Source organism: Abrus precatorius, unplaced genomic scaffold, assembly GCF_003935025.1.
Source record: "Abrus precatorius isolate BTA unplaced genomic scaffold, Abrus_2018 Scaffold2, whole genome shotgun sequence".
NCBI classification, from domain to species: Eukaryota; Viridiplantae; Streptophyta; class Magnoliopsida; order Fabales; family Fabaceae; genus Abrus; species Abrus precatorius.
Window position 1 is genome coordinate 3,180,727 of NW_020874362.1, and position 13,603 is coordinate 3,194,329.

Genomic DNA, 13,603 nt, shown 5'->3' on the forward strand with positions numbered 1-13,603 from the left:
TATGTAATTTTCTTTCACAACAACTAAGGTTATTAAACAAAAAACTAAAAACACCGATCCATACTTTTTCTTTACCGTCAAACTGTTTAAAAAAGTACAAATATAGAAAAATTGCAATATGGTTGACCGAATGGATTGGATCAAATAGAAACTACTAGTCCCAAGAAAGACTAACCACGATATTTGTGAGTTAAAAAAAATATCATAAAACAAAGTTGAGAGAAAAATAATAAAAAAAGCAGTGAATTGAGGGAGTGAGGTGAGAGAGAATGAAAAAGAGAAAGGCGACAACATTGCTTACGAGGCAACGAGCACAAGCTGCGTCATCTCGGGCACAGAGGCTAAAACGGCACCGTTTCACGTCTGGTTGGTTCCACCAATTTGCAGTTGCTTCCGTTCCAACCCAATCCACTATATTTTATCTATTCTATTCTCTTTCCCTCACCAACAAACCATCGCACACGCCATTTCTCACAAAGTCTTCTCTCGCAACCCGATTCCCTCACACCACTCTATCACCGATCCTCCTCGTTTTCAACTCAACTCCAAACGATGCCGTATCAGGTTCTGTAAAGTAATCGCCGTTTAAATAACTGAAGGTTCTCTGCTATCATCCTTGTTGGGTTTTTTCTCCGGTTCGGTTTATTCTGTGATGGATCGGGCAGCGTTGACGGTTGGACCGGGTATGGACTTGCCAATCATGCACGATAGCGACCGTTACGATCTGGTTCGCGATATCGGTTCCGGGAATTTCGGTGTTGCGAGGTTGATGCAGGATAAGCAAACTAAGGAGCTCGTTGCCGTCAAGTATATCGAACGGGGTGATAAGGTTCTGTTCCATGAATGAAAGAAAAAAAAAAGTGAATTATTATTATTATTATTTTGTTTTTGTTGTGAGGTTCTTTCTGTTGGCCCTTATTTTGGAAAATATTTCTTTTACACGGTTTTGGGGCAGAAAAGGGAATGGAAAGAAAATTTGATCACATGATTGTTTTTACTTTAATTGTTGTGTGCGTCTTTGGTTGTTGCTGACGTATCATGCTATTTTTGCCTTGTTTCGTGTTTCCGTATTTGTTTCACTGCCTGTTTTTTTGTGATTTTCTTTTTATGATTTCTCTTTATAGCATTGATTATCGCTTGGCAATTGACAGAATCATACATAATCATCAAATTTGAGATGGTATTTAGCGATATGTGAGCTTGATTTGTGAGGGGATGGGACTGTATGATATGGGATCAGTGATTGTGCTTATTGAACTAAGGTGGCTTAATATGTGGCTTCTTGTTTTGGGATGTGAGAAATTGGTCCTTGTTCTGGTGATGGGGAGGTTTAGGGTGGGGCAAAGTGAAAGTTGGATAAGGATTGGTTTGTTTGTTTGTTTTTTTTTTTTTTTTTCCCCTCCAAAAGTCAAACCTTTCGGTTGGTGATTGGCAGAGTGTAGTTTAGTTGGATTTTAGGTTTAGAGATTCCCAATCGAATTGTGAAACAAAGAAAATTTTGGTGTCCCAACTTCCAAGTCAAAATGAACTGTGATTTCTGAATTGAAACTTTATTGTGCAATAATCTTGTCATTTTAAAATCTGTTAACTTCAAATTCTTACTGATATGTTGCTGGGCTGTCTGTCTTTTTTCTATCATTTTATTGTGTCACAGATTGATGAAAATGTGAAGAGAGAAATCATTAATCACAGGTCTCTGAGACATCCTAACATTGTTAGGTTTAAGGAGGTTAGTGTATTTTAATATTTTTTATTTTCTACATTGTATCTATACAGAGAAGCCTGGGGTAATCTCATTTATCTGTAATGTTCTATAATATTTTAATTAGGTCATTTTAACACCTACCCATCTGGCCATTGTGATGGAATATGCATCTGGAGGAGAACTCTTTGAGCGAATCTGCAATGCTGGGCGTTTTACTGAGGATGAGGTTCTTATTTTATTTGTTTACTTTTTCTACACCTGATCATTCACCGAGAATAAATTTGTACTTCTATTCTGTTCCTTATGTAACTTTGTAATCCATTGACATGATTCAGGCTCGTTTCTTCTTTCAACAACTCATATCTGGGGTCAGCTATTGCCATGCTATGGTAATTAAATTTTTTACCCCTTCTCCACTGTCCTATCTAAATTGTGTTTATGCTAGACTGGAGTGTGGTATAGGCAATGTATCAGTCTTCTGAACATTATGCGTGATGTATAAGTTTTCTTTGTAATGTCTCTTCATGAAGCAAGTATGCCACCGGGACTTGAAGTTGGAAAACACTTTACTGGATGGCAGCCCAGCACCTCGGTTGAAAATATGTGACTTTGGGTACTCCAAGGTAAAGTTTTTAATCTCACTCGCTCTCCATGGTGTGAGTTTCATGCTTTCATATTTTACTGGACTTGTTAGGTTGAGTAATATTTAACTCCAATTACTTTATGCTTCTCTTTGTCTGCATTTTCTTGAGTCACTTTTGTTCTTCAGATTTATACTGTGATAATGGAATTGAGTAGCTCCCTAAGTTACTAAAAGATGATTTCAGTAAATTGTGATATTGGAATAGGAAATTCTGCATGACTGTTCATAGGTAATCCAGTCGAGGAGGCTTTGAACTTCTGATGTGCATTGGCTATCCTCTTTCTGTTCCAAATTTTGAGCCCCCATCTACTTGTGTCTATTTCCCATATAGATGCATAAAAAGGGAAAAACTATGACATGTTTCTTGGTGTTTTTAAGAAAACTGATAAGTTGGTCATTGCACCTTTTTGCTGTTGTCAAGCTAACTTGTATCTGTGCTTGTGTTTTATGGTACATTGGTATTAAAATTCACATTGAGTGTCTTGGATTTTGCTGTTATCCTTTTATTTCATTGATTCCATTTCCTTCTGACATGTAAGCAGCTAAACATTTTTCTTCTATAACAGTGGATTTACCAATTATAGATGATCATTGTATTCTAGTTGTTTTTGTTTTATTTTTATTTTTTTTTCATTGTTTCATCTCACAATTCTGATTGGTATTGTGATTTACAGTCTTCAGTGCTTCATTCGCAACCAAAGTCAACTGTTGGAACTCCTGCTTATATTGCTCCAGAAGTATTGCTGAAACAAGAGTATGATGGCAAGGTAGAGTGATTAGTTTCATTGTGATGTTCTTTTTCTGTAGACCTATTACTGTCACAATTAAATGAAGAGTTTTTTAAGTGTTAACTTGTCATCATTTATGAGCTGGTAAATTCTTGACCTTTTCATTCTATAAAGGACTAAAACAATGATATTTTATTTGGTCACTCTGTTTTCACCCAATACAATGGTCATTTTGATCTGCGTTCCGAATGAAGGTCGTCTTATTTTTCTGGTTGTCATCTCCACATGTATAGCTATGACTGATTAAAAGACTAAGGTTTCATCAATTATCAAGTCACTGATGGGGTAATCAACTTGAGAAGGAGGCAAATTTGAACTTATGATGAACATTAGCATTCTGATATTTCCTTTTCTTTTAAAAAAATTGAGCCTGCTTCTGCTTGTGTCTATGTTTCCCATATAGATGCATTAAAAAGAAAAAACTGTGAAGTGTTTGTGGCTCATAATTAAGGTCTTTGCGCCACAAGTTGAAACTATTTACTTGACAAGGAAAATGCAGACACTGAAAAAATAGTCATATTCATGTTGTGCCTGTGTCCATATTGGACACTTCACTGATACTTCAAATGCCCCTAACTGTTTTATACTACTTTTTTCACTTCTAAACTTTTTATATATCACAATAATTGCATAAATTATAGTTGTTTTTTGTTATGTTTAGGCAGATTCATTCTGATTTTGAAAATATTAATTTAATCTTGATTTAAGTTTTGTGTTGTATGCCAATTTTATATGTTGTACGATAGCTGGATTATGTCTTATCTTATGATGTTTAAAATTTCTCCCATCCTTATGTACCTCCTTATATCTGTTACTTTCTAGTTACTTAACAGTTTAAAATATTGTTTTATATTTTTTAGATTGTTAGTTAAGAAAATGTGAAGTAATTTACACTCTTTATCATTTTGTGCGGTGAAAGATCTGAATGAATTGTTTTGTTCAAAACAAAAAGTGGATGGGGGAGGGGGGCATTTTTGCCCACTCATTCTTCCTTCCTCTTCTCTCCATTTCTCTCCAATTTAAGAGTATGTAAAAGGGCTCTTATTTTAGCATTATTGTTTTTTGGTTTGGTATATCAATGAAAGTTATGAAGTTCTAAATACAATTAAATAATCAAACTAGTTGAGATAACTACCTTCCAACTTGCTTCTTTCACCCTTTTCTCTTTCATACTCATTCATTTTGTCTTTTTTTATTTAATTTGTGATTGAAACCTTAACAAATGTTACTGAATGTCCACTTTCAAGCTTTGCTGACGTATTTTTTATCATCACTGTCCATATCTTATTAATTGCAGAATTTCACTGTCCGTTGATGGCATCAAACATTTCACATTTCAGTATTAAACTTTATCTCATTATAAATGTTGGGTATCTTAATGGGTTCCTGTATTTTTTTGTGCATTTAATATTAGATTGCAGATGTCTGGTCATGTGGAGTAACCTTATATGTGATGCTAGTGGGAGCATATCCTTTTGAAGATCCCAATGAACCTAAGGACTTCCGAAAGACAATTCAGGTAGATCTTTAAATATTTACACATTTTCTTAGTGAGTAGTGTCTTATTGGCTTGAGAACAACATCCTTGTTGTTTCATCCTTGCAGAGAATTCTTAGTGTCCAGTATTCCATCCCAGACTTTGTTCAAATATCTCCTGAGTGTCGTCACCTTATCTCAAGGATCTTTGTTTTTGACCCAGCAGAGGTAATTTCTATTTCAAATTACTAACCTACCGCTAACAGCAATGCATTCAGTTGACATCACACTACACAGTCCAAGTTATTTTGTTCTCGGAATCATTTTTAATATTGTGTACTACCACTTGAATGTCTTGTTGGAAATTATTTTTCTCTCACTACTATTTGCAAGCTTAAGCAATATGTCTTATGTCCCTTAAAATGGATTTTAAGAATCCGAGTGATTTTTGACATAATTGTTGGGCATTTTTCTTATCTAAGGAAGTTATATTCAATTTATTTTAATATATTACTTTTACATTTTATATAGGTCCTATGTGGTTGTATGTATGTCTATATAATATAGGTATATATAGTAGGCTATTAAATTTAAGTGTGTTATAACAGAAAAGAGGGCAAAATGTTGAATGCATTTTGTGAATTGGTTGGGCCTATTGACTGTACAATATCAGAATTTAATTTCAAGTCTTGGTGGTTAAAATTGTTAGTTTAAATCTGTCTTTGGACATTTGTGTGACAGAGAATCACAATGTCTGAAATCTGGAACCATGAATGGTTTTTGAAGAATCTCCCTGCTGACCTAATGGATGAAAAGATAATGGGTAATCAATTTGAAGAGCCAGACCAACCCATGCAGAGCCTTGATACGATCATGCAGATAATTTCAGAGGCTACCATACCAGCAGCTGGGACCTATTCTTTAGATCAGTTCATGGTTGAAAACATTGATATGGATGATTACATTGATGAATTAGAATCTGAATCTGAGCTTGATATAGATAGCAGTGGGGAGATAGTGTATGCCATATAGTTTGATCATCAGCTACACTTGAAAGACTGCATATTAAGTGGAGAGCATCTTAATATTGGGCTTGGCATTTTCAGCATCAAGGAAAATGAAATATGTTGTGCCCACTTTTTCTGTAGATTAGCATGGATAATACAAAGTTCATGTTAATTTATGTATGTTTGCATACTTGGAGGTTCCAACGTCTGCACCATTTAACAGTGTTCAGTATCACTTTTCTGAGGGATAACATGTTTCAAACAGTCTAGAAGGGTTGGTGGCTGAGGGAAGAAATGATTGTTATCCTTCCCTTACTACCTTGGTGAATACTTGCTTTATATATATTATATTTACATTAGCCTTCTCGTTGTTTCCTGGCTAGTAAAATTAGCAGTTAGGTGAATTATGTTTCATGCCCCTGCTTATATACACATACTTCATGTAAACAGTTCATTTTCATTAGACATACTAGTCACATTTGCTAGTTTATGTATTTAGTTTGTGTTTATGTGTATCCTCTGATTTGGCAGATTTTATTTTCCTGTATACCACTTCCCTCTTTCCACCTTTCCGTTTGCACATGGCTGCACCTCTTTGCATAGAATGCTATTCATCTAGTTATTAATACAATTTTAGATGGGAGTCATAAATACAATTATCAAACATTTGTTCAGTTGTAATTTTGAATCTGTCTCGAAAGGGATTAGTGTTTAGTTATTAGCGATATTTTCTGTGCACACAAAAAAGATTTTGAATGGAGGGCTTTGGAGTTTTATTTCTTGAGCTTATGGTGATTTGCCGTCTCTGTTTTTAAAAGCTTTTAAAAGCTACGGAAATACATAGTATCCTTGCATGGTGGGATAAGATATTTTGTGGTGTACGCTGGCGTATCCTTTAGCATTTGGGTGTGCAATACTAATCCTGTTTAGAATAATGAGGGTGCTTTTTCTAAAGAATGCTCAAATTCATTGAGTAATGCGGGTCTTTTTCTCTTCGTTGGACTAAGTTATGTACTCCTGTCCTGTGTCTCATATTAGTTGTTACTTGAACATATTCTTGTCTTAAATTGTTTGTCATTTTTATATCTAGAAAGTAATTATTATTATTTTTTCAAATGAGACCGGCAGAATAATTTTAATGTTTTATGCTAAAAAATTGTGACTTGTTAAAATTCTCTTTTCGTTTATCATTTTGTGATGTTTAAATTATACAACATAATTGGTTATATACATAGTTGCATATAACCTAAATTTGATACCCGTAATAGGAATTTTTTTTTCCTGTTATCATATTTATCTGCAACAACACATGAAATTGTGTCATGGGCAAAATATTAAGCATGAACTTGGCTATGATTAATGACTGAAATAAAAGACTCGATTAAAGAAATCAAACAACTGTATAAAATGGTTTTTGTCTCATTATAAACATATGTGATAACAATTTTATTTACACTGGAATAAATACGTATGTAAATTATAAGACAATTTGTAATATTTGTCATTCTACTATTTTAATTTTATAAAAATCTAACTTGATTTTGTAATCTAAAATTTTTTGTTATAATAATCAGTTCAGTACTTAAAATTACATACCGTTACTTATTTAAATCTTTTTGAAGGAGTTGAATATTAAGTCAACAGATAGTAATATATTATGACATATTGCGAAGTGTAATTTAGAATTAGCTTGGAATTTGTTTCTTTTAAACAAATCTTTAGATAATGAGATATGATTTACTCTAATAATTTTTATATTTCAATTTAAGACAAAAATAAATACAAAATACTATAGGTTTCATATACTTCTGGAATCATTTTAAAGTTTATTACACAATCTCACACTTTTATTTCTCTGTAATTTTATCATCATTGATTGGTATTTGTTCACGAAGTCACAATTTTTTAAACTTCACCATCTTATATATAAAATGAATGATAAAAACACATTCTTAATACATTGTTTTAATACTCTTTTAATTATTAGTTAAAATTTATTAAAATTACAAAAATATGGGAGGGACTTATTAAATTAGAAATGAGATTTTGATAAATTTTTATATTTTTAATAAATTTTAGTCAATAATAAGTAGTGTGTTTGAAAGAATGTTACAAACGTTTTTTTTAATAATAGGAGAATAATATTACATCTTAATAAGAAATTATGGCACTTTAATTCTTGTAGAGATTCCTTCCCACATTCTCTAAGCATAGTTGCAATCGAAAATAGATATTGACCTTGAAAATATAGCGAGAATATCCCCTTGATAACTCCACTCTATCATCCTTGCCTGGCTTGGCGTTTAGCACAACATGCATTTGTTCAGAGAGGGAGGATGAGAAGACTTGTGGAATCCTTGTCGAAATTAATAAAGGCATCTGACAGTCATTTACCGCACTTTGTGATCCTATTTTTAAATAAATGAGAAATGGAACTGTGAAAAACATTCCCTTTTTTTGATGTTCTTCATAATTGAATGAACTCTCACACTGACCAATATAGAGTGGATCCTAGTTGTTTTAGAGCCAATATGTGATTTTACAAAATAATAAATTTAACTGTCTAAGAACATGTTATTTGTTAACATTCTCAAAGAGAAAATAGGTACAAATATTAAAACAACACGGAAAATGTCCTCCCTCCTTCAAGTCACATTGGTGAATTGCATTAACATAATCTATTCCTACTTCTTACGAGACATTTACATGGAAGAAAAACGTTATATCCTACTATTGCAGCTTGCAATTCTCCTACTTACAAAAACTAAATGACATGCGTCTTCTGAAAAATATCATTTTTTAATCTTTTTCTTACTTTTGATGACGTGTGTTACTTTTACATGAGTAGAAAGATTTGTAGGCTAAAATAGTAGAAGAACATTACATTTCTTTTACATTGAAACATGATGGAAAATGGTAAAACACACAAGGAGAATGATGTCTCAACTTCACATTACTCCAAAGCCACTTTAGCAGCATCAAGAAACTAGTCTCAACTCAAGAACGAACTCCAGGAAGCCAATCTAAGCTAATATCAGCTTTACACACTTCTATCTTCAGATTGGAAAGGTTAGAGAAATGTCCCCATAGAGCAGCCCCCTCTTCATCACAGACAACACATATTACATGCTTTGAATCCCCAAAGTTCATGACCGAATATGGAACTTCATTCAACCTCGTGCAACCCCAAATATAAATCCTTTCAAGACTATGCAAGTCACCAATGTCCTCTGGTAATCGCATAAGGCTTACACAGTCTGAGATGTCAAGACAACATAGCTTATGGAGTTTTCCAACAGATTTTGGCATCTCTTGCAAAGCAGAACAGGAACTAAGCCTAAGCACTTCCAAATTCTCAAGTTTTCCAATTTCTTGGGGAAGTGTCGAAAGCTTGTGACAACTTGTAATGCTAAGCTTCTTCAAGGTGGCAATTTTACATAGCTCAGATGGTAATTCCACCAGATCATTGCAATAGTCAATGTTCAACTCCTCTAGATTGGGCAATGCATCAGAGATTTGGATGGAACTGCTATTAAAAGCTGCCCTTGTGTTACACATATAAAGGGATAGCTTTTTCAGGCTTCTCATTTTACATAAGCATGACACTGAAACCTTCTTCAACCTTATTCTTTTCAAGCAAGGTAAATAACCAAGTAACTCAAATTTGTTTAGTTCAGATGGATGGAAACCGTAATTTGTGACTATCAAAACTTTGAGTTTACTCATTTTGTCAGTGAACCCTGGCAATGAGTACTTGCCAGATCGAATGTTTAAAATCAGAACCTCAGCTTCATCTGCTTGCAGGTTGCACCATTCTGAATTGAATGTTTCATCTGCAAAAGAATCACTTATACCATCAAGAATGAAAGAAGACAAATGCCACAAATAGAGAAGTCACTTTTTCCATTTGTCTATGTTTGTAGGCATACAATTTAGACACCGAAAGAGAGATACAACCCCAAGGAGTTGGTCAAGTAAAGTAAGATAGAGTCTTGCATCTATTATGTTGCAGGTTCACAGCCCCAATCGTGTTTTTGGGATGAAGTAAATGTAAGTGCTCTTCGAGTCTAAAGGCTTTACTTGCCTGAGACGAGGGCACCATCCTCTCTTTTTATTTCAACCCTTACGGTTGAGTTTAAGAATATAATATTACTTTAAAGATACAAAAATATAACAAATACATCTTAACAAAAATCTACTATATATTTACTAGAGGCTTAAACTCAACCTTAAGAGTTAATGTTAACAAAACAAAAAAAAAAGTAGAAAGAGATAGACAAGACAAACCGGTTGAAATAGATAATGTGCCGGCAACCACTTGTTTCTGCTTCTGCTCCATCCACCTTATGGGAAAGAATAAAGACAATAGACGGGAAATGATACCCTGCTCTTTCTGTCCAACCCACCATTCAGGACGATTATTTCCACTCAACTCAATCATCAGTCTTTCCCTTTGTTCAAATGGTTCTTGGCTGCTTAGATGGATTGCTAGCTCTCTAAGGAGATCATGCTGCATGAGGAAGTGATTATTGCAGTACAAATCTGTGTCAAGTGCAACTTTCCTGGTCAACAAGCACAAATTGGTTTAGCCAGGGAAGTGCCTAAACCCTTTTAAAGATCCATAACATTTATAAATTCTATTATATATTCTAGTTTATGTTTCTTCACTTCTTTGCCTCCACATTGACATGCTGAAAAATAACAGATACATATGCTACTAAACTCACGGTTGCTTTTAATAGATCCATTTGACTGAAAAGTACAATTAACAATTTGATATCTTAAATCTCATGAAGGAATGCATTTAACATTACATCTATCCTAAAGTGATCCATAATTTATGAACCAATAAACTCCAGTGCAGATTCTTGTAAAATTAAAAATCTTAAAAGTTTGTTATTAATCATGTTACCATAAGCATACATATAAATTAAAAAAGTTATAAATCATGTTATCTTAAGAAAATATTTTGGCTTTCTAGCGCATTGGATGGATAACAAGACAGGAAACATAAAAGCTTTAATGTACCTTGTAACTATGAGATTAACCAAATTCTTGTTGGTTAAATTATGGATGATGTTCATTGCTCTGTTTCCATCATCATCTGGTTCATACAGTTCAGCCCACATGTCAATCAGGGCAGGAACATGGATCCTTTGATCTTCAGGAAATAGCCCCAAGTCCATGAAACACTCCTTCTCCTTGATAGAGGACTCATCTTCCAATATGTCTAAGCAATTCTGGAGGCGATTAAGTAAGTCATTATTTGACTTAAGAATGGACTGACTTTTCAACCGTTCCTTCATTATTTGCCACATCACAAAAGGCTGCTTACAAAGTGCTCCGCCAATGACTTCAAGAGCCAAAGGTGAACCTTTACATTCTCTCACTATCTGTATTTCAGTGCAAGTATGTAAAATCAGTATCGCATATGATAATGGTCTCAGTCTAACAAGATTGCAAGGATTGTAGTCAACTTATTGGTATGAGGAACGATAAGTAACAATCTTCTTTATTCAATTTTACAATTTGACAAACGTAAAAGTTTTCACTTCTCACATTCAATCATGTCCCAATTGTGTGAAAGATTTTGGAGAACTAGGAGAACATATATAAAAATAAGTATGACAAGTGCTAACCAGGTCCTTAACTACACTTAGTAAAGAAATCGAAAGTTATATGGTTGTTATTAGAAAGTATAACAATGCACTCTTATCATGATTTTCAATATATCCCAATGTGATTTCTAATAAAGACTTACTATTTATTGATTCCTTAACTAGTGCTTTAAGGCTACAAATTAGCAGTACCCAATAAGTATGTTCTTAATTATTATGTATTACAAGATGAGAGAAAGAACCTCTTGGACAAGGTTTTCATGAGGCCTGTATGAGCCAGTGCATTTCAATTGAGCAAAGTGATGGAAAAGGGATACTGCATCATCATGATCGAGTGGCTTCAAGTGGCATGGGTTGCCAAATCTTGGAAATGCAACTCTTGAAGTAACCAAAATCTTATAATTTGATATCTGGAATTTAAACTTTTCAATAAGTCCTTCTGAGCCAGGCCAAACATCATCCAAGACCAACAATATTGGCCTTTCACCTACCCCAACTCGCCTCAGCAAAAGTCCTAAACGGTTAATTGCATCTTCATCACTTTGAAACTCTGGCACCCGAGGTCCGCAGTGCTCAAATAAAGTCTGTACAATGGTCTTCAAGTTGGGTGTTTTTGAGACGGTCACAAAGAAGATGTTCCCACCGAACTTGTCTAATCAAACCAAACTTTCTAAATCAAGAAGCGTTTGAGGGTTGGTACTACACCAAAATTCATGCCATATATGAGCAAGTATCATTTCACTAGACTACAAAGTAAAATTTTAGATAAATCATATGTTCTATTCGTGCTTTCAATCCCCAAAGAGTTTGTTGGCCATGAAAAACAAAGATCTCATAACAGGTGTAGCTGACTTTATTTCACTGAAAACATGGCAACTAGAACCTACCACTTCCATCATCACACTATGTTCTATATCTCTTCTGTAAAGAAAAAAAAATGGCTTAAAGATTTGCATTTAGGATGTCTCAAATGATGAAACGGAGGGGGAAAAGAATAAGCATCATTAAGCTTAAGTTTTGCTACTTCTTTTTTAGATTTCCCTACTAAAACTTCCATATGCTTGGATACTACTATATGTTACAAGCTCTGTTATATGCTAATAATTATAAAGGAAATATAATGAATTAGAAATGATTATGAAAAGGAATAACAACTATGGAATCCTACCATTAAAGGGAAAAAAGAAGAGTGTTCTGGGGCAACATACCTTGGACTTGGTCGTCCCAACATAGTTTCTTGGCCAATGTGCTCTTTCCAGATCCCCCTAAACCGGTCAACAACAGCACAGACACAGCACCATCTTTGAGAAGCTCAATCTTCAACTTCTTCAAAGGCTCATCCAACCCCACAGTAAATTCAGGATTCTCAGGAGCACCACTTAAACCCCTCAACAGTTCCCTCTCTCCATGATTTCCCACCACACCACATTCCCTCACAAGAATATCCAGAATCTGTCTCACCTTGGACAAAGTCTCCATCAAATCTCTTGCTATCTGGGCTTGTATATCCACAGATAAATGCCTCACAAGCTTCTGGTCCTTCTCTACAAGCTTGTCACGGTTCTGAGGGAATGAAAGAAACCTCCACCACCGAAATTTGGAGCACTTGTTCACAAGCTCTTTACCTGCTCTTAGTTCTTTCTCCAACCTTTCTACTTCGTGTTTGGGGTGATCCAATTCATTGCTATACCGTTTGATCTCTTCAACCAGTGGAGTCAAAGCATCCAAGGTATCCATGTTCTTTGTCAGGGTAGGCTTGAAATCTCGACCTTTGTCTATGGTTTGAATAGCATATTCCAGCACCCCTTGTAGTGCAGCTCCAACAGCACCTCCACTGAACAAATCTGCCATAACTTTTTTTTTTATGCTTTTCAAGACTTCACAAAACAACCCAGATGATCAAAATCACAAATTTCAGCGAGATCAACTTGTTCTGAACTGAACAAATGAAGGCACACTCAACTAGAAAACCTCCACTAACTGCAATTGTTTCAGTTTTGCACAAGATGATGTTACTGTGCCAATTGAATTGCCAGGAACAAACAGACTAAGGAAACAGAGGCTTGGTTCCTTGTACAACACAAAATGGTCCTACCCATCCTTTAAATAAACATTTGTGAAAGGCTTTGGCTTCATATGTTATTATTCATCTAATTCGCTAACGCGTATAGAAAACAAAAACAGTTTCACACATAAATATAATTTTATAAATTATTTAAATACTTTTGTGGAAAAAAAATGTGTGATAGCGTTTACGTGTTTTTAAATAATGTTCTTTTAGTATTTATAATTAATTATTAGGTGTTTGGTAAATGGTAATTATACGTAAAAAATGCCTTGGACTCGGGTTTAAATCCCTCTCTACA

The 13,603-nt window shown here is 34.4% G+C and overlaps 2 protein-coding genes across 3 annotated transcripts; one reads left to right on the forward strand and one right to left on the reverse strand.

The window, feature by feature from the left end:
* The first annotated feature begins 375 nt into the window (after positions 1-375).
* LOC113857398 (serine/threonine-protein kinase SRK2I) lies at positions 376-6,341 on the forward strand. 2 transcript variants are annotated; one of them, XM_027489233.1, is made up of 9 exons: positions 376-829; positions 1,655-1,729; positions 1,830-1,931; positions 2,041-2,094; positions 2,236-2,328; positions 3,023-3,115; positions 4,551-4,655; positions 4,742-4,840; positions 5,354-6,341. In XM_027489233.1, the coding sequence occupies exons 1-9, from the start codon at positions 653-655 to the stop codon at positions 5,642-5,644; spliced, it is 1,089 nt and encodes a 362-aa protein (XP_027345034.1). In that variant the 5' UTR covers positions 376-652; the 3' UTR covers positions 5,645-6,341. The 2 variants fall into 2 exon arrangements, with proteins under 2 accessions (XP_027345034.1, XP_027345033.1); XM_027489232.1 differs by having other exon boundaries at positions 399-829; positions 2,236-2,349; positions 5,354-6,285.
* A 1,829-nt stretch (positions 6,342-8,170) lies between these two features.
* LOC113860226 (probable disease resistance protein At5g66900) lies at positions 8,171-13,321 on the reverse strand. The gene is made up of 5 exons (XM_027492922.1): positions 12,446-13,321; positions 11,480-11,889; positions 10,648-11,012; positions 9,907-10,181; positions 8,171-9,452 (listed from the first exon to the last, which is right to left on the reverse strand). Exons 1-5 carry the CDS (start codon positions 13,086-13,088, stop codon positions 8,617-8,619), a joined length of 2,529 nt encoding a protein of 842 aa, XP_027348723.1. The 5' UTR covers positions 13,089-13,321; the 3' UTR covers positions 8,171-8,616.
* Between the last annotated feature and the right edge of the window lie 282 nt (positions 13,322-13,603).

What these genes read in the sequence shown, in the direction of transcription:
- LOC113857398 (XM_027489232.1), top strand. Translation starts at nt 653, where the DNA reads ATGGATCGGGCAGCGTTGACGGTTGGACCGGGTATGGACTTGCCAATC. An exon ending in AACAAGAGTATGATGGCAAG is followed by an intron (nt 3,116 to 4,550) that starts GTAGAGTGATTA and finishes ATTTAATATTAG; the next exon opens with ATTGCAGATGTCTGGTCATG. An exon ending in ACTTCCGAAAGACAATTCAG is followed by an intron (nt 4,656 to 4,741) that starts GTAGATCTTTAA and finishes TCATCCTTGCAG; the next exon opens with AGAATTCTTAGTGTCCAGTA.
- LOC113860226 (XM_027492922.1), bottom strand. Translation starts at nt 13,088, where the DNA reads ATGGCAGATTTGTTCAGTGGAGGTGCTGTTGGAGCTGCACTACAAGGG. An exon ending in ATGAAAACCTTGTCCAAGAG is followed by an intron (nt 11,013 to 11,479) that starts GTTCTTTCTCTC and finishes ACTGAAATACAG; the next exon opens with ATAGTGAGAGAATGTAAAGG. An exon ending in CACATTATCTATTTCAACCG is followed by an intron (nt 9,453 to 9,906) that starts GTTTGTCTTGTC and finishes ATTCTTTTGCAG; the next exon opens with ATGAAACATTCAATTCAGAA.